Here is a 21,431-nt window from a genome sequence, read left to right on the forward strand (position 1 = left end):
GAGGTGGAGTTCCCGGCAAAAATGACTTGAATTTAAAGGTTATGTTTGTTTCAAGACTTTTTAATAATTTATTGGTTTTTAGGCAATTTCATTGAAATTATTTTTAAAAATAATTTCTTAATGTCGATTTTAATTTATTTAATTATTTATTTATTATTAATTTAATTAATTTATTAATTAAAATTTAATAATTTTAATTTTAATAATATTTATTCAGATTTCAATAAACGCACAGATTTGAAACAAATTGCAAATTGTGTAATAAAAGACTTTTTTAACGAAACAAAAATCAAAAATTTATAAAGAATTTTTCCAAAGAATTATTCACACAAATGTTTTTCGTTTTTTGCTTTATTACTCCCATTAAAGCAAGGTGCAGGTCCCTTTTTGCCGATACCCTTGCTAAATTACTTGAAAGAGGTCCTTAAAGTTGTAAATAACGAGCAAGAATTTAAGAGGGAAGAAGAAGTATACTACTGTTATTCAGAGCCCTGCCGCTGACAAAAGGATACATCATGGTCCGCACCTTGCTTTAATGGGAGTAATAAAGCAAAAAACAAAAAACATTTTCATTAATAATTCTTTGGAAAAATTTTTTAAACAATTTTTGATTTTTGTTTTGTTAAAAGAATTTTTTATTACACAATTTGCAATTTGTTTCAAATCTGTGCGTTTATTCGTAAAAAGATAACTTTTTAACTTTGTTTTAAATAATCTCGAAAAGTTAATGAAATAAGCGAAATTTTTTTTAATATTATGTTTCAGAAGGGTTCAAATATTATAGAAAAAATTTCGCATACTGATAGGATTTTTATTGAATAAGCTATAAGGTTTCAAAGTAGACCATTGTCAAAATGGTGTAAAAAACCATGTATTTTTTATCTTCTAAAATCCATAAGTGATGCACAAAATTTTTCTGCTTTTTGCAATTTCGTATAGTAACGTAGGAATAGTGTAGCTGCTGACTCCTAGTTGTCTCAATGTAATGCGATTTTTTTACCTGAGTTATAAGTTCTCAAAGACAGGGGTCTTTACATTTTAAACCGATAGTATATATATATACCCAACAAACACTGTTATATAATATTTATGTAGCAATTCTATAACAGAAAATCACATGTGATATCATAGGTGATAAACATGTGATTGAAAATGTCGTAACATTAGGGTCACAGTGATATTACTGTTACAAGCACTATGATATAGCAGTTATGTAACTTTGTGCTAATAAATTTGTGATACTTAGTGATAAGTGCTTTGTGATATAACATTATGGAACAGTGTTTTTTTTATTTTTGAAATTTCACTGGATTTTATAATACTGTTACATATATATGAGGCAAAATTCCTGAAATGTCCGAACAAAAAATTAAAAGTTCTCGAATTTAATCCATACTTTTCTAAAATGTTGTTATTGTTGGTGAAAGTCTAAAAATCAATTATTATTGAATTTAATAAAATAGTTTTTGAATTACAACGTTTTTAATTTTTGACTTTTGAAAAAAAAAAAATTTTCAATGTACAATATTTATAAGTAGAATGCATAAAAGTTAACATATATATAATGATTTTTAAAGCTTTTTTGACGAGCTACACGCTGTTAATAAAATTTTTTTTTTTAAAATAACATTTGACCTTGAGATTCAAGGTCAAAATGTTAATTTACGTTTATCTCAAAATCGGATTTTTTAAAATTAATTTTAACTATGTATCTCAATGGAAAGCTTGACTAATTTCCTACAAAACATGTAATTTTCAGAGTGGGATCTTTTAAAGTTTTTGAGATATTAATTAATTAATTAATTAATGTTTATAACAAATGAAATATATTACAAACGAATAAAGTTACCGTAATTCTGAAGTTAGTAATTATAAAGTTAACGTAATTCCGCATCCAACGAGCCCTATATGAAGTATTTTGGATAAGTAGATTGTTAATAAACAATTAGTTAACATTGCAATTGTTTATAACCAATCTACTTATCCAAAATACTTCATATAGGGCTCGTTGGATGCGGAATTAGCTTAACTTTCAATTGGTTAGTTTAGATTTATGATAACTTTATTTGTTTGTAAGATATTTTATTTTTTATTGTTATTTAACTAAAATTGAACAAAAATACTTCATATAGGGCTTTTGGATGCTTGTTGTTAGTAAAAAATAAAATATTTTACAAACAAATAAAGTTATGGTAATTCTGAACTTATCAATTGAAAGTTAAGGTAATTCCACATCCAACGAGCCCTATATGAAGTATTTTGGATAAGTAGATTGTTAATAAACAATTGCAATGTTAACTAATTGTTTATTAACGATCTACTTATCCAAAATACTTCATATAGGGCTCGTTGGATGCGGAATTACGTTAACTTTCAATTACTAACTTCAGAATTACGGTAACTTTATTCGTTTGTAAAATATTTCATTTGTTATAAACATTAATTAATTAATTAATTAATATCTCAAAAACTTAAAAAGATCCCACTCTGAAAATTACATATTTTGTAGGAAATTAGTCAAGCTTTCCATTGAGATAGTTAAAAATAATTTTAAAAAATCCGATTTTGAGATAAACGTATATTAACATTTTGACCTTGAATTTCAAGGTCAAATGTTATTTAAAAAAAAAAATTTTATTAACAGCGTGTAGCTCGTCAAAAAAGCTTTAAAAATCATTATATATATGTTAACTTTTATGCATTCTACTTATAAATATTGTACATTGAAAAAAAATTTTTTTTTCAAAAGTCAAAAATTAAAAACGTTGTAATTCAAAAACTATTTTATTAAATTCAATAATAATTGATTTTTAGACTTTCACCAACAATAACAACATTTTAGAAAAGTATGGATTAAATTCGAGAACTTTTAATTTTTTGTTCGGACATTTCAGGAATTTTGCCTCATATATAATTCAAATTATTAAATTAAAAATATATTTTTTAAAAAATTAAATAAAAATTTTTTGTAATTTCAATTTCTCAATTAAAATATAAATTATGTAATTATTATATTATATAAAATATAAATTGAACTATAGAATGATCCCTTTGTACATAATTATGTGCCCGTTGAAATTCAATTTTATGCAAGTTACAAAAATTCATGGTACATATATTAGTTTTTCTGCATTGTGATTTTTAAAATTTTAAATTAACATTTTCAAATTCAATTAAAAAGAAAATTGTTTGAATTTTCAAAAAAAACTATTCTAATAAAAGTAATAATAAGTATAAATTAATTAATATTATATATTATTAAATCATTCGTTCATTAAAAATCAATAAATTTGTCAATTCATACATAAATATGCATTAAATATATAAAAAAATAAAATATACTTAAGAAAATTTAAATAATTTAAAAAGTTAATAAGAAAAAAATGTTGACTAAAAAAAACATAAATATTCATGTATTATGTCACATAGTTTCATAATAGTTACGTAACAATTAAAGGACAATGTGACATACAAAAAGTTACCACCTTGTGATGTAATAAATATATCATATTGTTATATAATATATACGTATACAAATTATGTAACAATTACATCACCATAGAATAACAGAATTATATCACAGCGTTACATTCTCATTATATAATGGTTACTTAAAACTAATGTCACAGAGTGACATAACAATGTGACCTATTTGTTATGTAGCTGATACATAACGTGTTTGCTGGGTATATATATATATAAGCAAGTCATATGTTAGTAGAAAGTCAGTATTATAGAGGTATCTATGCAAATTTTAAAATAGAAGAAAATAAAAAAACATATAATATAAAAAATGTATAATGATCAACAATCTTATGTTAGTATAGCTTCTGCAGTTAGGAATTTTATTAAATAAACAAAAACAATTATTTCAATTTCATAATTATCTTCTAATCAGGATTGGATATTCTTAAACATTCACTAACATTATAAGTTATTTAGTACTCTGTTTCTTTGTTTTTAGAATTTATGTTTTTACCATTTTCACGACATAACTTACATTGTTAGGACGTATGTTTAATATCTTTACATTTTTTATAAACATTTGCCTTAATGAAAAAAAAATTAAACAAAGGAATTATAGACGCCACAAACGACATAAAAATGACGTAAAAAATGACATCATTTTTAATCCCAAAAAACTATGTCCTTTTTGAAGTAATTTTTCATGTCGCTTTTGACGTCAATTTTGAAGACTTTTTGCACATAATTTTTCACGTTGTTTTTTGCGTCCTCTTTTTCAACAGGGTAATGAGAAAGAAATGCGAGCATTATTTTATTTTTCAACAGGTGAAAACTTCGTTCATTAAGTGTTATTTAACGCGTGAAAAGGGGCTGAAATGGAAGCTACTTTTCCGCGTTAGAAACACTATAACTTATTTTAACGTGACAAGTTAAAACAAGTTCAGCGCCATGAATGTGTGAACACAAAGCATTGAAATTGAAAATTAGATTCTTCCAATGTAAAAAAAATCATGTTACGTATCAAAAATGTATCGAGTGCACAATATTGATTTTTGAATTTATTTCACTAATAAAAAGAACACGTTGAGCGCCAAAAATGTGGCAAACCATTCACAAGAATTGAAATATTTTTGATTCTAAAAAAGGGGATGTGGATCTGACTCATGAACGTTGCACACAATAAACGAACGAAATTTCCACCAACGTTGTTGTTGATTCGAAGGCAATTGTAAGCAAGAGAAAAGACCAACAATGCGGAGAGAATCAAGAGAGAATAATCAAACTTACCGATCGATGAAAGCACAAAGAAAATCCAACAGTCCGCTTTCACAATACTCGCTTGTATAATTATAATGAAAATGCACACTGCTAAATGTCTTTAGGATAACAGAAAAATAAGTGTAACACACACACACACAATTAATAGAAACACGCAGTTAATCTATAATGAAATGATTGATAGAAAATACGGAAAATACATTAATGATATATAACGCGTAAAGATTGTTGTGACGCAGCACAACACGACGCGGACTCGCAAGTCTTTCATATAGCTATCGCTGGCTATGTACACGCGATCTTGTTGTCTGCTCTGTTAATTTCAGATACAATATGAGATTTCTCTTTAGAATGACACTTTTATCCAACATTTTAATACACAGTATTAAAATATTTTTTAGTACGTGTACTAAAAGTTCTATATAATAGAATAGTCAACAAAAATTTATGTAATAGTTTAGATCCAAAAATTAAACCTAGAGCACAACTCCCCACTCTCCCCTATAATTTGTGAAAACAATAGGTTGGGAGAAGCATACTTTGGGAAAATAATAGGTTAAGAAAAGTGGACTATGGGAAAAAAAGATTGTGAATTTTAACTATTAGGAAAAACGGATTAGGAAATGTCCACCAACGGATAAAAAATTGTGTAAGAAATTTCATCGCCATACATTTTTTTATTATTAAGTTTTATTTAATTATAAACATTACATTTCAACTATTCTCGGAACCTGTTTATATAGCAATGGAATCATACAGCAATGAACATGAGGACTTGTCAGATTGACAAAACCTTTATAATTTGTTATTGCTATGTAGCTTAGTTACAGAATAAAATTTGTAGTATTTTCTGTATTAAATATATTCCCAACATTGTTCATTTTAGTTAAGAAAATATTTTTCAGTGTGCTGAAATATAAAATTCTTAATATTTCATAGAGAACCTTATTTCCTTTTCTTTTTAACAGGACCATCTTCAACAATATCTCTTGGAGAAATGAAAGCCTCAATTGTACAATCTTTTCCTGGATGATCTATACAAGATAAATTTCTTTAGAAATAAGTAAATTTTATCATTCAGTACAATAAGAAAATACAACATTATTTTTTATTTTCGATATTTCTTACTGCAATTTTTATAGGTTTTTTTTATAAAAAACACAAATTAGTAAACAGAATTATTCTATACACAAAGTTTACGTTATGTTTGGCATTGAAAATTTAACTTTTTTAGGGCAAAAATTTTTTATCTATTTAATCTGTACCAAATCAGCACGAAAACTTGCAGGAAGCATGCCGTGCAAAATTGCAGGCAAACATGTAGCAAGTTAAGTACAAGCAACAAAATATCCTCTTACGGCAAGCTTGCAGGGCAACTTTGGCGCAAGCTTTCTGCAAGTTTGCATTGCTTGTATAATATTAAAAAAAATTTTAGAAACAATTTGTTTCTAAATAAACATAAAGAGCACTATGCTTTGAAGGTTAAAAATTTATTGCGCAGCCGTAGGAGCTTCCGTTTACAACTGCACATAATGTTAAGTTTTGCAAACTTGCAGCAAGTTTTAAATTTCTGATAAATTATAAAGTATAATGTGAAATTAGTGAAAAGAAATTTTTCAGTTTCTTAAAGTAGTCACTGAAATGGTTAATTTAAAAAATTACATTATGTAAATCAAAATTTAAAAAAATATCAAAAAAATTTGATTCAAAATAATATTTTTTACTACCTACAGTTCTAATTATGTTTATTTTTCTTTTTTATAAATTATTTATTAATAACAAAGGAAAATAATATATTATATTATGTAAATGTTATTAAGATATGAATTACATATTTTTAAATTATCGCGCGCTAATTATTGCGACCAATCAAGTGGCTTTAACTGAATAGGTTATTTTCATTTCCACAACGTAACAGCTGTTCACTAATCTAAAATCATAATAAAAAACTTAAAGGAGATACAAAATTTTTTTTCAGATTTGTGTAAAATAGTGTTGTAATGATTCATTTTTTGTATATATATGGAATTTAAATGTTTTCAATATTTGTGTTTTTGATAAATAAGATTTACGTATAATATAAAATTTAAATATTAGCGCTTATTTTTAACGAAATCAACTTCAGCTCCACCTGTACAGTTCTAATCTAGAGATATGTTTCGCCCTTCTATTGAGATTTTACATTCCCAATGCTTTTAATTAAAAGTTCGATTTTTTTTTTAGAAAAAATTGATTTCCGGTTTGTAACAATCACTTCACGTGAAATTCCCCATACATGTTAATCCTTCGAGGTCACACTGGGTGGTTGTCACCTATCAATATTTTCAAATTTGGATATTTTTCTGGAAAACTTGAAAGATTCATGAAATTTTTTCGATAACACGGATTTTATATTTTTATTCGAAACATAAAGAAACAGATTTTTAAAGCATTAAAATGTATCCACAAATTTTGCTTGTTTCTGTAAATTAACCATTTCCAAATTACAGCCACTTAAAAATGACTAAGGTTGGCACCACCCACACTGAAGAAGAAAGTTAATTGAATCAAGTAAATTCATTTACTTGAGGTACTTTACATGAAACAAGACGATACTCTCTTATTGGAAGAAATTTATTTTCCTGAGTCAAGTAATTTTGAGCATTGAGCAATGTTCTTGAAATACAATATATATATATGTTAAAGACGGAAGTTAATTAACAAAAGAAAATAAAATAGATAATTTGACGAGAAATAATAAATATTTAGAAAGAATACTAATTTTTATTATTTAACAATCCCGCTTATTTGGAAAGCGTAAATGCTCTTCGCTAAACAATTTTAGAATAAGGTAGTGGACTGCCTCTCAGTAAATTATTAATTCAATAAACCCGGGTAGACGGTATTTAAGAGAAAATGTTAAAAAGAAACATGAGACAAAGTAATTAAAAGTGAATTAAATAAATGGAGTCAAATTAAATTAACACTCAATGTATTACAATTTATTCTCAGTATATTTGCTTTATATATATGAAAAGAAAGGATTATTACAAAATTCAATAATCAATTTAATTAAGCTACTTGACTTACGTCAAGTCTCACAAATAGCAACAAGATAGATTCTATCTACAAAAATACAAATTTCTGTTTGTTATGTAGGTTGTTGGTGTGTTTGTGTATGTTTAATTATATTTAAGAAGAAACTGTATTATTAAAGTCAATTATTTAAAAAGACTCACCAGAATTATAATCGTAACAGAAAAGTATCGTATTACTCGTTGTTTGTCACTTGATACTTCGGTATGCGGAAGTCTTCTCTTATTTATTTTATTTATAATGAATTTCTCAATTAATTTCTATTTAACTTGTATATTTTCAAGACACTTGTACTTTATATTAATAATTACAAATCAACCCTTACTCGGGTAATAATCAATAACTTCAACCACTTTTTGTGGGACTTCAATAACACCGTCCGACACGATTTTTCACACACGAAAAAATCAACGATTTTCAGAAACTAGGACCAAAAAAAAGATACCCGTGTCTGGCCGTTTTGCTAGATCAGGTCATTTTTTGCTTTTAGGGGTAAAAACAACCCTTAAATGAAAGGTAATAGGAAATCTTGTACAAATTAATAATTTTTTATGAAACTTGGTATCTCGGGGTTTTCCGGGTCGCTGATTACGAATCTGATGTCAGATTTTCAAAATTCAAAATGGCGGATCCAATATGGCGGTCGAAATTTATAAAAATTCACCAATTCATTTGAAAGTTGTTACTTAGGGGTTTTTGGGGTCGCTGATTACGAATATGATGTCAGATTTTCAAAATTCAAAATGGCGGATTCAATATGGCGGTCGAAATTTATAAAAGTTCATCGAATTCACTTAAAACTTGTTAATTGAAAGTTTTTGGAGTCGCTGATAACGAATATGATGTCAAATTTTGAAAATTCAAAATGGCGGATCTAATATGGCAGTCGAAATGTATAAATATGAATTCTTTTTTATAAAACTTGGTATCTAGGGGATTTTAAGGTCGCTGAGTACGCATCTGAAGGTAGATTTTTAAAATTCAAAATAGATCTAATAATGTGGAAGATTAGAAAACAATATTTAAAAAATAAAAATTTCCACATATGTGTTTTTTGTATATTGGACAAAGTTAAAACAAATGACAGTTGTTTATATGTTCGTTTTCAGTTGCATAGTTACGGAAAATAGTACATAAAACAAATGCCAATTGTAGACTTTTTTACTTTGCCCAGCAGTTTTAAACAATCACTTCACATCTTTAAATTGATCTTACTTGAGCTTATTACTGCTATCTAATAAAAATATTCTTACTTACTACAAAGCCTGTTTTGTCATTAAAAAAGTGTCCAATATACAAAAAACACATATGTGGAAATTTTTATTTTTTATATATTGTTTTCTAATCTTCTACATTATTAGATCTATTTTGAATTTTAAAAATCTACCTTCAGATGCGTACACAGCGACCCCAAAAACCCAGAGATACGAAGTTTTATAAAAAATTAATAACATTTATAAATTTCGACCACCATATTGGATCCGCCATTTTGAATTTTGAAAATCTGACATCATATTCGTAATCAGCGACCCCAAAAACCCCTAAGTAACAACTTAAATTGGTGAATTTTTATAAATTTCGACCGCCATATTGAATCCGCCATTTTGAATTTTGAAAATCTGACATCAGATTCGTAATCAGCGACCCAGAAAACCCCGAGATACCAGGTTTCATAAAAAATTATTAATTTGTACAAGATTTCCTATTACCTTTCATTTAAGGGGTTAGGGGTAGTCAGAATTTTCAAAAAATCAAATTTTTTTTTTTGCATTTTCGTTAAGTAAAATATCTTAAAAATAATCTCTGAAAATTTCAAGTTAATCCGATAATTCGTTTTTAAGTTATTCGACAAATAACAAAGAGAGCTCGGGCCTTTTAAAGCGCTCGCGAGCGCTTGCAGCTAGTGTCAGCTGCAAGAAATCGGCTTTTAGGGTTCTATTGTCATCGATGAACTTAGACTTGGGTATATGTAGTAGTACCTAAATTAATATGGCCCAGGAATAGATGACTCGGTGTAAGTAATTTAATAATTCGTTTTTTTGTACGTAAATCTAGTGTGAAACTAAACGCGTTTTTCTCAAAACTATGTTTTTTGAACTGGTGACAACTATAACTCGAAAACCGCTCAGTCGATTTTAATGAAATTTATACAGCTTTTAGAATACATAATAAACTCGGGCCTGATCGAAGGATTTTTTTTTTTTTGAAAAATTTCGATTTTTTAAGACCAATTAAATGTTGATTTTTTCCCAAAAATCTAGACAAAAATTTCCTGAGGCCGCCATTTTGTTAATTTTTGAAAAAAAAAAAAATCCTTCGATCAGGCCCAGGATTATTTATTTATAAAACTAATTTTTTTTATCCGATTGATTTCTGATTAATCTCCAAGGACTTATGATTGTCACCGCAAGGACCTTTTTTTGGAACTGGGTTAACACAAACAGCTGTAACTTCGGAAATAAAAATTTTTTTTTTTTTAAATTTTCGTGACTTCAAGTCAAAACATTGTTTAATAATACCATATTACTACTTTTGTAAAATAAAATTATTTAATAGCAAAAAAAAATACTGAAAATTCTCATTTTTTCGTGCCTCTGACTACCCCTAACCCCTTAAAGGTTGTTTTTACCCCTAAAAGCAAAAAATGACCTGATCTAGCAAAACGGACAGACACGGGTATCTTTTTTTTGGTCCTAGTTTCTGAAAATCATTGATTTTTTCGTGTGTGAAAAATCGTGTCGGACGGTGTAATCATCCACCTTTTGCGGGAATCAACACAACATCCGCTCTGCGGGAAATGATACTGAACACTTGAACGAATACTGATCATTCGATCACTACTGGCCGAAAGACCGACTATTTAAACTCTTTTAAACAATGAGATTGGTGACAATGATCACTCCCAATTCATGTAGAAGGAGAGTTGATTTTGCAACTGACTTCTCCTTATTTTCATGCAATTTCAACAACGTTGCATTATTAATTGGGGTAGTGATACATTCAATCACCTACTCTACTTATAATTTTCATTAATATTACTTAATCTTCTAAAGGGATTAAGTAACTGTCATATATTGAAGACCCACATTTAAATGATATAATAAGAATTTAGATCATGTTATTATTTTGTAACTTATTTCCGATAAACGATTCATTGTTGAATAAATTATAAGAAAAGACTTTCGACATGATTAAAAATAAGTTTGAAACAATTATTAAAACTATTCACAATAAGAATAATAATGAGTGTTGTGTTTTATATTATAAATATTCGAAAAATAATTATGAATAAATAATGATTAAAAAAAAATATAAAGTGACGGAAAATCCGTCTCTAACAATATATATACAGGGTGTCCCAGTCGAGGGTGTACATATTAAAGGGACATATTCTTCAGAAAAAAATAAGACGAAAAGTCCTTTACAGTTTTTTAAAATTTTTTATAGTTTTTGCGTAAATTGCAATTGAAAATTTAAAAATTACGCGTTGTGATTGGCCGTGCAAGCTCAGTGGGCCGGTAGGCGGGGCGACTTGAAGAGAACATTTCCAAAATTTGCAGGCGTAGGCGTTTACTAAGAAGGAAAGTTTGGTAGTTACTTTAACATTATAAAATGGTTATTAATTTATTACGTACGCTAAAGTGTAAATTTATTATTTTATTTTAACCCGATGCATCACAGCGCTGATGGTAAACGCCCACGCCTGCAAATTTTGGAAATGTTCTGTTCAAGTCGCCCCGTCTACCGGCCCACTGAGCTTGCACGGCCAATCACAACGCGTAATTTTTAAATTTTCAATTGCAATTTACGCAAAAACTATAAAAAATTTTAAAAAACTGTAAAGGACTTTTCGTCTTATTTTTTTCTGAAGAATATGTCCCTTTAATATGTACACCCTCGACTGGGACACCCTGTATATATACAGTAGACTCTCACAAACTGTCCCGAGCGAAATTTTCGACATTCAGTAACTGTCACTCGCCGTATGCCACGCCTACAGGAGTAGGTAGTGGGAATCGCAGGATCGTATCTTGTCTATTTACGTTCTACAGATGCATAGGTTCTAATGCAATAGAAAAGCAAGCTCGAATACAAATAATTTTCTTTTTCTTGAATCATATTTATTTATTTATAATATTACATAATTGTTTATTTATTTTTTTATTATATATTCTATTATTCTGAATTTTCAGAAATATAAGTCTTTCTTAAATCAGATACAATTTCTTTAGTAAATTCATCTAATGATTGCAAGGCTAATAAATGATTTCCTGGACATTCAAAACGTCTTTCGTACCAAGATCTAAATTTTTTAAAAGCTTTAAAAGCTTCATCTGCCTCAGTAACTATATTTCCTACTACAGGTAAATTATTTTCTTCATTTTCATCTTGAAAATCATCATTACTATCATTTTCTTCTTCATCTTCTGCTCCAGGTTCATTGTTTTGGTTGCTACGTGAGAAATTAAATTTTATTTAAAAAATATTGCCTTATTTTTTTTGTACTTATTGTTAAGTATGAAAATTGTGAACTTACCTACGATGTATTTGTTGAATATTAAGAACTTCCCAGCCAGAATCATTTCTATCAATATTGAGCCAATTCTGTAAATCCTCAGGTGAACAATTATTTAATCCTGGAATTCGACTAAGAAGTGGAAAAATATCTTCATTAGAATTATTTCCATTATTACAAGTATTGTTGTCATCATCATCAGGAACAATTAATTTTCTCCATGATCTCATAAGATTTGATTGCGTTATTTTTTCCCAAGCATTTGCTATTTTTATAGAACAAGTTTTTAAATTTTCTTTTCTTAAAAATTCATAAACACCATGTTCAGTTGTTTCTAATAACAATTCTCTTAAAAGACTTTTTCGATAAAGTCTCTTCATTTTTTCAATAATTCCCTGATCCATTGGTTGTAACAATGACGTTACATTTGGAGGAAGAAACCTAACCTAAAATAAAAATTTATATGAATATAAAAGTTATAAAAATATACCCCTTTTAAAATAAAGTATTTCTAATTACTTTTAAATAAAGTTTCACATATACTTACACTACAAATGTCATCAATTGAATCTAATTCCTCCTTTGTAAGATGACATCTGGCATTATCCAAAATAAGAATAACTTTATAAGTATTATTTATTTCTCTTTGACGTTTTCTTATTGCTGGTAAAAATATTTCGACGTACCACTTTTTAAATAATTCGGCTGTCATCCAAGCATTCTTCGAATTCGCATATTTTACCGGTAATTTCGTCATATCAACATTTTTAAAACACACTGGTACTTTAGATTTTCCTATTAAAAATAAAGGAATTTTGTGGCTTCCATCACCATTTGCGCAGACCATGAGTGTCACACGTTCTTTAGATTGTTTATAACCTGCCGGATTATTTTCGTCATGACTTATAAAAGTTCTAGAAGGTAGCATTTTCCAAATAAGACCGGTTTCATCAGCATTATACACTTGGTGTAATTGAAAATTTTCATTAATCATTATTTGTCTCAGTTCCTCTACAAATTCCACAGCCGCTTCTAAATTTCCCGATAATTTTTCACCTTGCACTGAACAACTTCTTATTTCATAACGTTGTTTAAATCGTGTTAACCATCCTTCACTTGCCATGAAATCATGATCATTTTCAATTTCCTCATTTAAAAGAAGCGCCTTTTCTTTTAAAATTGCTCCTGAAATAGGCTCTCCGGCAACCCGTTTTTGTTTAAACCAGTCATATAAACTGGATCCCATTACAGTTTGTTGAGGAACTTTTTTCCTTTTGGAATAACAAGGCATTTTCGATGCTGAATTTAACTTTTCTTTCCACACAAATTTAGAATTTTTCATTCGATAAATAGTTTTAACACTAACATTAAATTTAGTGGCTATAGCACTACAATCTGGCGTTTTTCCTTCATTGCTACAAGTCTCAAAAATATCTAAAATTTCTTTGCGTTGTTTCAAATCTAAAAACTTATATGTTCTTTTTTCCATTATAAACTTAAATAAAACGATTGAGACACAAAAACTGATTTAAAAACACTACAACTGTAACACTTAAAAATTAAATTTTTCTCGAAACTTAAGATGTGCTCTCGAGAAAAGTCAAAAGTAAACTGACATATTCGAAAGTATGTTCAAATTAAATCACTTAAAAACTAATTAACAAATAGAAAGTAACAAATTTGCCAAAAATTACCTATTAGTTAAAAATAGAAAGTAACACATAGATTAAAAACCCATTAAAAGCTATAAACTCATTTAAAAATGTTGAAAATGAACAATTATCTTCCGACCATAGGAAAATAATAAATTTAATTTTATTAACAATATTTTGTTCAAAGAGTAAAAAAACAAATAAAATTTAAGTTCTGTCAACTATTTTTTAATTGAAGTAAAATTAAAAATTTTAAATAAATTATATATCATTAATTTTTATTAAATAAATAATTTTTAATATAATATTTTAATATAATAATAATTATAATTATTATATAATTACATATATATATATTATATATAATTATTATATAATTATTATATAATTTAATTAATTAATAATTTAATATTTAATATAATGTTTTAATTTTATATTAATATTACTATATATATATTCAATAAATAAGTTTTGAATAAAATTTTCAAAGACAGAGATCCCCCTTGAATTTTTACTCCGTTTCGGCTCTGGCAGCTCGCACTTTTAGCAAAGGAAGGGGAAACCGAAAAGTGGGGAGCGAGACAGTTTCTGAATGTCGGTCAAAGACAGTTTCTGAATGTGGACAATTTGCGGGAGGGACAGTTTGTGAGAGTCTACTGTATATATTTAATCAAGAAACTATTTTCTTGACTTGAGAAAAAACACCCCTTCCTCATCCCACCATGTCTAATTCTTAAGTCAAACATTTTTATTTATTATTATTAACATTCATATTTTTTATTATTTATTTAAATAATGTTTATTTTACATACATACAGTAAAACCCCGTTTATCCGAGCTCGCTTTATCCGAGGTCTCGATTATCCGAGGTGGTGTCCCAGTAGGAAATTCTGTATTATCTCTGAGTGTAGTCTACGTCATCTGAGTTATTTTTAATTTTAGTTTTTTATAAATATGAGTTTATTTTTAATAAATTCAAATTGTTTAAATTATTATGGAATATATACAATATTATTTTCCCGTTTGTAATAAATAATAATTGTTTAAACAATAATAATGTTATATTGTAATAACAATTTGGATTATCCGAGTTTTCGCCTTATCCGAGGTAGGTCCGATCCACATTAGCTCGGATAACCGGAGTCCTACTGTATTTATATTTAATTAATACTTAACACAACTAAAACAAGTATACGGTCCGAGGAACTGAACTCGGGTTGCGCACACCAAAGGCAGTAACGTAGACCACTATGCCATCCTGACTAAATTGACGGTTTTCAAATTAAATATTGAAACAATATAATATGAATATGCTTCAAGTATATTATATATTGAATTAAACATTAATCAATCCATTATCTTCAATGAAATAATTTATTTTTTCAGTTGAAATAGTGATATAATCTTGAATTCTTTTGTTTCCTTGAAAATATTTTTTATTTAATTCAACTCTAATATAGTCTTGAGTCAAGAAAATGCGAATATTAATATAAGTAAATACTTGTTTTAACTTGATTAACGCACAGTTCTTGAATTAAGAATTTAGTATTTGGCAGAAGTAAATATGTTATTATCGCAACCCATTATTTTATTTTCCCGAAAAACCAAAAAGTATTCAATCAAGAATATTATGTTCTTAAGCAAAGTAATAAAATATTGTCTGCAGAATTTTCATTTCTTGAATCAAATAGTTATATTAATTTGTTTTGAATTAATTTTTTACTTAATACAAATCCCGTATTCTTGATCCAAGAAAATATTTCTCTCCAAATGGATATGAAACTTAAATAGGAGTTTTTGAAAACCGTCAATTTAGTCAGGATGGCATAGTGGTCTACGTTACTGCCTTTGGTGTGCGCAACCCGAGTTCAGTTCCTCGGACCGTATACTTGTTTTAGTTGTGTTAAGTATTAATTAAATATAAATATTTATGTAAAATAAACATTATTTAAATAAATAATAAAAAATATGAATGTTAATAATAATAAATAAAAATGTTTGACTTAAGAATTAGACATGGTGGGATGAGGAAGGGGTGTTTTTTCTCAAGTCAAGAAAATAGTTTCTTGATTAAATATATATATATATATATATATATATATTGTAATTCAAAAACATTGCTCAATGCTCAAAATTACTTGGCTCAAGAAAATAAATTTCTTCCAATAAGAGAGTATCGTCTTGTTTCAAGTAAAGTACCTCAAGTAAATGCATTTACTTGATTCAATTAACTTTCTTCTTCAGTGTGGGTGGTGCCAACCTAAGTCATTTTTAAGTGGCTGTAATTTGGAAATGGTTAATTTACAGAAACCAGCAAAATTTGAGGATACATTTTAATGCTTTAAAAATCTGTTTCTTTATGTTTCGAATAAAAATATAAAATCCGTGTTGTCGAAAAAATTTCATTAATCTTTCAAGTTTTCCAGAAAAATATCCAAATTTGAAAATATTGATAGGTGACAACCACCCAGTGTGACCTCGAAGGATTAACATGTATGGGGAATTTCACGTGAAGTGATTGTTACAAACCGGAAATCAATTCTTTCTAAAAAAATACATGACACAAAAAGGTCGAATGGATATATCGAAAACTCTCGAAAAATCGGACCTTTAATTAAAAGCATTGGGAATGTAAAATCTCAATAGAAGGGCGAAACATATTTCGTCAAAAGTAAACGCTAATATTTAAATTTTATATTATACGTAAATCTTATTTATCAAAAACACAAACATTGAAAATGTTTAAATTGCATATATACAAAAAATGAATCATTACAACACTATATTACACAAAGCTGAAAAAAATTTTGAATCTCCTTTAAGTTTTTTATTATGATTTTAGATCCTCTGGATTATTCTTGTCAAACGAATAGTTTATTTAATAATTAAAAAAAACTGATAAATTTTAATTTTTAAATTTCATTAAATTTTTAAACATAAATCGTCGTATCTTTGTCAAATCGGATATACTTCCGAAAAGGTCCCCCCTTTAAATTTAATAAAACATAGGTATTCTTACGTATTTTGGTGCGTAGATTACGAAAATCGTAGTGAAAATTGGCGCAAATTTGATTATCATGGTAAAAACCATAAAAAACACCATAAAATCATGATTTTTTGCGATTATCTCGTAAAAAACAAAACATTTCGAAAAAAGTTTTAGACAAAAGTTGTAGATCTCAAAAAAACACACATTTTATGTTTTATAAATTTTTTACCAAAAGTCATTATTTTTCGAGAAAAATGGTCCAAAAGTAATTTGCGGAAATTGTGGGGTGGAGTCTATACAGCAGCGGTAAACGCAGAATAGTAAACACGGCCTTCGGCCGCGTAAGGTACTGCTCGCTTTTCTTTTTAAAAAAACCTTGGCGAGAGGGGGTGGATATGGCCGAAAGTATTTTGCGGAATTCGTTGGATGCTGAGTAATGGTGAATATGATACTATATACGAGTCAAATAATATGTCTAACCATGACTGTTGTATATGTTTTCATTATCATGGTGTTTTTGGTTTTTGAGATTTTTCTCGAAAAATAATCACTTTTGAGAAAAAATGTACACTACATAAAATGTGTGTTTTTTTGAGATCTACAACTTTTGTCTAAAACTTTTTTCGAAATTTTGCGTTTTTTACGAGATAATCGCAAAAAACAATTTTTTATGGTGTTTTTTTATGGTTTTTAACATGATAATCAAATTTGCGCCAATTTTCACTATCATTTTCGTAATCTACGCACCAAAATACGTAAGAATACCTATGTTTTACTAAATTTAAAGGGGGGACCTTTTCGGAAGTATATCCTAATTAAGTTAATAAAGGATTGATAACATATTATATCAGCGCAATATTATTTGGTTAATACAGAACCTTATTAATTAATACGAGGAATTATAGCGCAATTTTGATTATCGACAACTATATAATTAAGGTAAGTTTATTTTTGATTATACCTATGAAATGGTTATATTTCCTTTTTTGTGCTAAAATATCTCTTAATTGTCATATAATTAATTACGAGTAACTATGGTTGTTATTCAGAACAATTCTCTATTTTGTGTCTTTCCGTAAAAGTCGAAACCTTTTTATTGAATTAAATCTTATATGGTTTGCCACAACACAGACCAATTTATATCATTTATCTAGAAAGAGGAAGACAGAAAGATATTTTCACTAAATGGTATCCTTACTATGAAACAAATAGATATGTAAATTAGCTAAAGCAAGATAGTCTTATACTATTTTTCTGGACTGAAGAAAAAAAATAAGAGCGTAAAATTTTAAGCGTTACTTGACAAAGAAAGAATTACGTCATTTTCCTTTAAAAAGAAAGAGAAAATGAGTGACATAGTAATGTCTATCTACTGCTACCTGAGCAAAGAACATTTGATTTTCCTTTTGTTTTAGGGTTTCAAATACCTGACTTTCGGGCATCGACCGTCATTAAAGAAGGTCTATTGTTTTGTAGGGTTTGTTCGTTCCAGAGTCAAGAACTGTTACTTTAAATTTTATGACTCTTCATTAGTATGCAAAAAAACAATATAACTTTTTTTATATTACTATGTGAAAAAAACTGTATTTTTCAGAATATTCCTTTTATGACGATTTCAACGATATGATATTCAACAAAATAATCTAAACTTCAATTTTGTTTTCTAGGATTCGTTCAGTATAGGATTCGGAAAAAGCCATTTAAATTTTGATTTCTCTTTTGTAAGTAGGTCTTTAATACCTGTCTTTCGGGCATCGACCGTTTCTAAACAATATCTTTTGTTTTAAAGGGTTCGATTCTAGTCGAGAACTGTCCTTTCAAGTTTTATGACTCTTAATGAGTATGTGAGTGATTCTCGAGGAACGTGGCACTTTTCGTTCCACACTTAATAACTAAAAAAGTATTATTTAAAAGATTGTGAAATTTTTTACAGATATTCTTCGTGTTTATATTTATCAATAGCAAAAGCAAAAGAAACATTTTTAGCTTTTATAAACCTTTAAAAAATTCAAAATTACCTCGAAAAATGCACTTTTTGCAGTTCTCCTCATGGGACTTGCCAAGATTAGGAATTTTTTTTACGTATATAGTGGGTTTAAATTTTTTTTGTCATGTACTAGTCGAAAGTTTAACTCAAAAGGTATAATTACTGTGTATCTTATTTCGATTCTCATAAATTGTATTAACAAAAATCGGTTTTAAATCTTTTCCCCCATTTTATTTTTGTGGAACCGGAGTTTACATAATTTTGATTTTACAGTGATTTTACTCAACCATATAACTTATTTTTACCGATTACTTGTGTAATCAAGTTGAAAAAGTATGTTGATGCTTGAATCATGTGAAAAAATGTGATTTTTGAACTTAAAACTAATAATAATCGTCTTTATATTGCGTATTTTTATTACATGTAAACTCCGGTTCCACTTAAAATAAAGGTTTTTTAAAATTTCGGATAAAATCAACACACTAGTTAGTTAGAGTTAGCAAACCTGTATATAAATACCAAAAGACAGATTATTTCATTGGGTATTTTGTTTATAATAAACAATTTTCTTTGGGTTGTAAACTCCGGTTCCTATAAACTCCGGTTCCTGTTTCTGAGCTCAGATACGTAAAACGCAAATGTTGGGCCCTTTCGTTTTTTTTGTTAAAATATCTTACTTGTATTTAAATACGAATACAGAAAATAATAATTACATTTAAAGAAAGCAATTTTTGGTATTAGTGAGATAAATAACTAAAATATTTTTAATTTATAAGAATTAAAATTTTTTAAAGCACATACATAATAGTACAATTCGTCCACTACTGATTGTCAGTTTATACGAACAACACAAGTGGACGAAGTCATTTAGACGTTCGTCTTTAGTATTTAATTTACTTTTAGTTTATTTTAAGTCATGTATAATTGATCATATTATTAATTTTAAGATTAAGTTTAACATTAATTATACTTCATCTTTGGTGAATTATTTACAGTTTTGTATAAATCCGAGTAAGTATATATTTGATGGGTAAATTGAGAGGTTATGTTTTTATGTTTTTGTTGTTAATATTTCTAATGAGTATCTCGCACAGGACGTAAAAAATTTTTTTAAGCTCAAATACTTATTGATTAATTTTTTTTAGTGATAACTAATGTAATTAGTGTGAAAAAAATTAAATTAAAATTTTTTTTTTTAAAATATCTACTATTATCAAAAGTGCCCTGTTTCTGGAGAATCACCCATGTAAAGAAACAAAATTATTTTTTATTTTGTCTAAATATGTAAAAAAAATGTTTCTCGTAATCTGCGTTTCGTGGCGATTCCAATATATTTTACATAAACATTGGAACATTATTCTATTCTGAGTGCGTTAAGAAATATATGGGGAAATTTCACGAGCTGGGGACGAATTGCGTACTGAGATATCGGTACAGCAAAAATCCTCTATATTGTCAATTCATAATTAATTTTTATTTGTTAATACTACTCAGAAGTGTGAAAATTAAAAAATTGTCTTATTTGACAAAATTAGAGATTTAAACCATTTAATACTTCACGAAAATCAAGAAAATGGACCAATTCCTGATGTAACTCGCATATAATCAAATTTTCATTTAACTATAACTTTTTGAGCAATCGTTTTTATGTTTCGGGTTTTTTTGACATTCATTTATGGGTTCTAAAGGATTAAAAAAATATGTATTAGACAAGTGTGCCAGTTATGATATGCGAGATACTAAGGTGTTCATAACTGTAACTGCAATTTTATCTGACTTATGAAAATCGTTCATTTTCTTATATTACTCGTTGAGCGATTATTATTTAACACTCGCCCATATAAAATTTACATTTTCGGCTGTTCAGGAAAAGAATTCTGGGTGATAGAACATTGTGCCACTTAAAGTTTCTATTTTATGGTCCTGGCAAAACGCGCAACGAGTGCGTAACTCGTTGCCGAAAAATGGTTTTTCGACGAGCACAACAAATTATACGTAAAAAAATGTACATTCTTTTTTGTAATCTGTTTTTTTAGTGTAAATAAATACGTGTGAAAAATGCTCACCCCTAAAATTAATATTAAGGGGAGGTTCCCATTGCGGGAGTAAAAAAAAATATATTTTTTTTATTGCATTTTTTGAAAGCTATATATGTGTGGAATGTGTCTGTAAAGCGATTTTTTGATCCGAAGAATATTTTCGTTTCTATAGCGTCTTGAACTCACCGACGTTCCGAGGCTGAGAACCGCTGAGGTCGTAAGTCTTCCGCCATATTGGATCCGCTGTTTTGAATTTTGAAAATCTGATATCATATTCGTAATCAGCGACCCCAAAAACTCCCGAGTAAGGAATTTCAGGCATTTGAATCGCTTTTTAAGAGTAGACAGATATTACACATAAAAATGCTTCAAAATTTTCCCAAAACTTTAAACGCGTTTTTCTCGAAACAAGATTTTTCAAACTGGTGGG

General features: G+C 27.8%; 1 protein-coding gene across 1 annotated transcript in view; it reads right to left on the reverse strand.

Moving 5' to 3' along the window:
- Positions 1 to 5,415: 5,415 nt before the first annotated feature.
- Positions 5,416 to 21,431, reverse strand: part of LOC127279893 (rRNA N6-adenosine-methyltransferase ZCCHC4) — a 171,505-nt gene continuing 155,489 nt past the window's right edge. Inside the window, exon 4 of the mRNA XM_051302549.1 lies at positions 5,416 to 5,777. Coding sequence (XP_051158506.1) covers positions 5,689 to 5,777 — 89 coding nt within the window. The 3' untranslated portion in view covers positions 5,416 to 5,688. The remainder of the gene's footprint in view (positions 5,778 to 21,431) is intronic.

This window comes from Leptopilina boulardi, unplaced genomic scaffold, assembly GCF_019393585.1.
Source record: "Leptopilina boulardi isolate dan_hultmark-lab unplaced genomic scaffold, ZJU_Lbou_2.1 LbouV2_224, whole genome shotgun sequence".
Lineage (NCBI taxonomy): Eukaryota > Metazoa > Arthropoda > Insecta > Hymenoptera > Figitidae > Leptopilina > Leptopilina boulardi.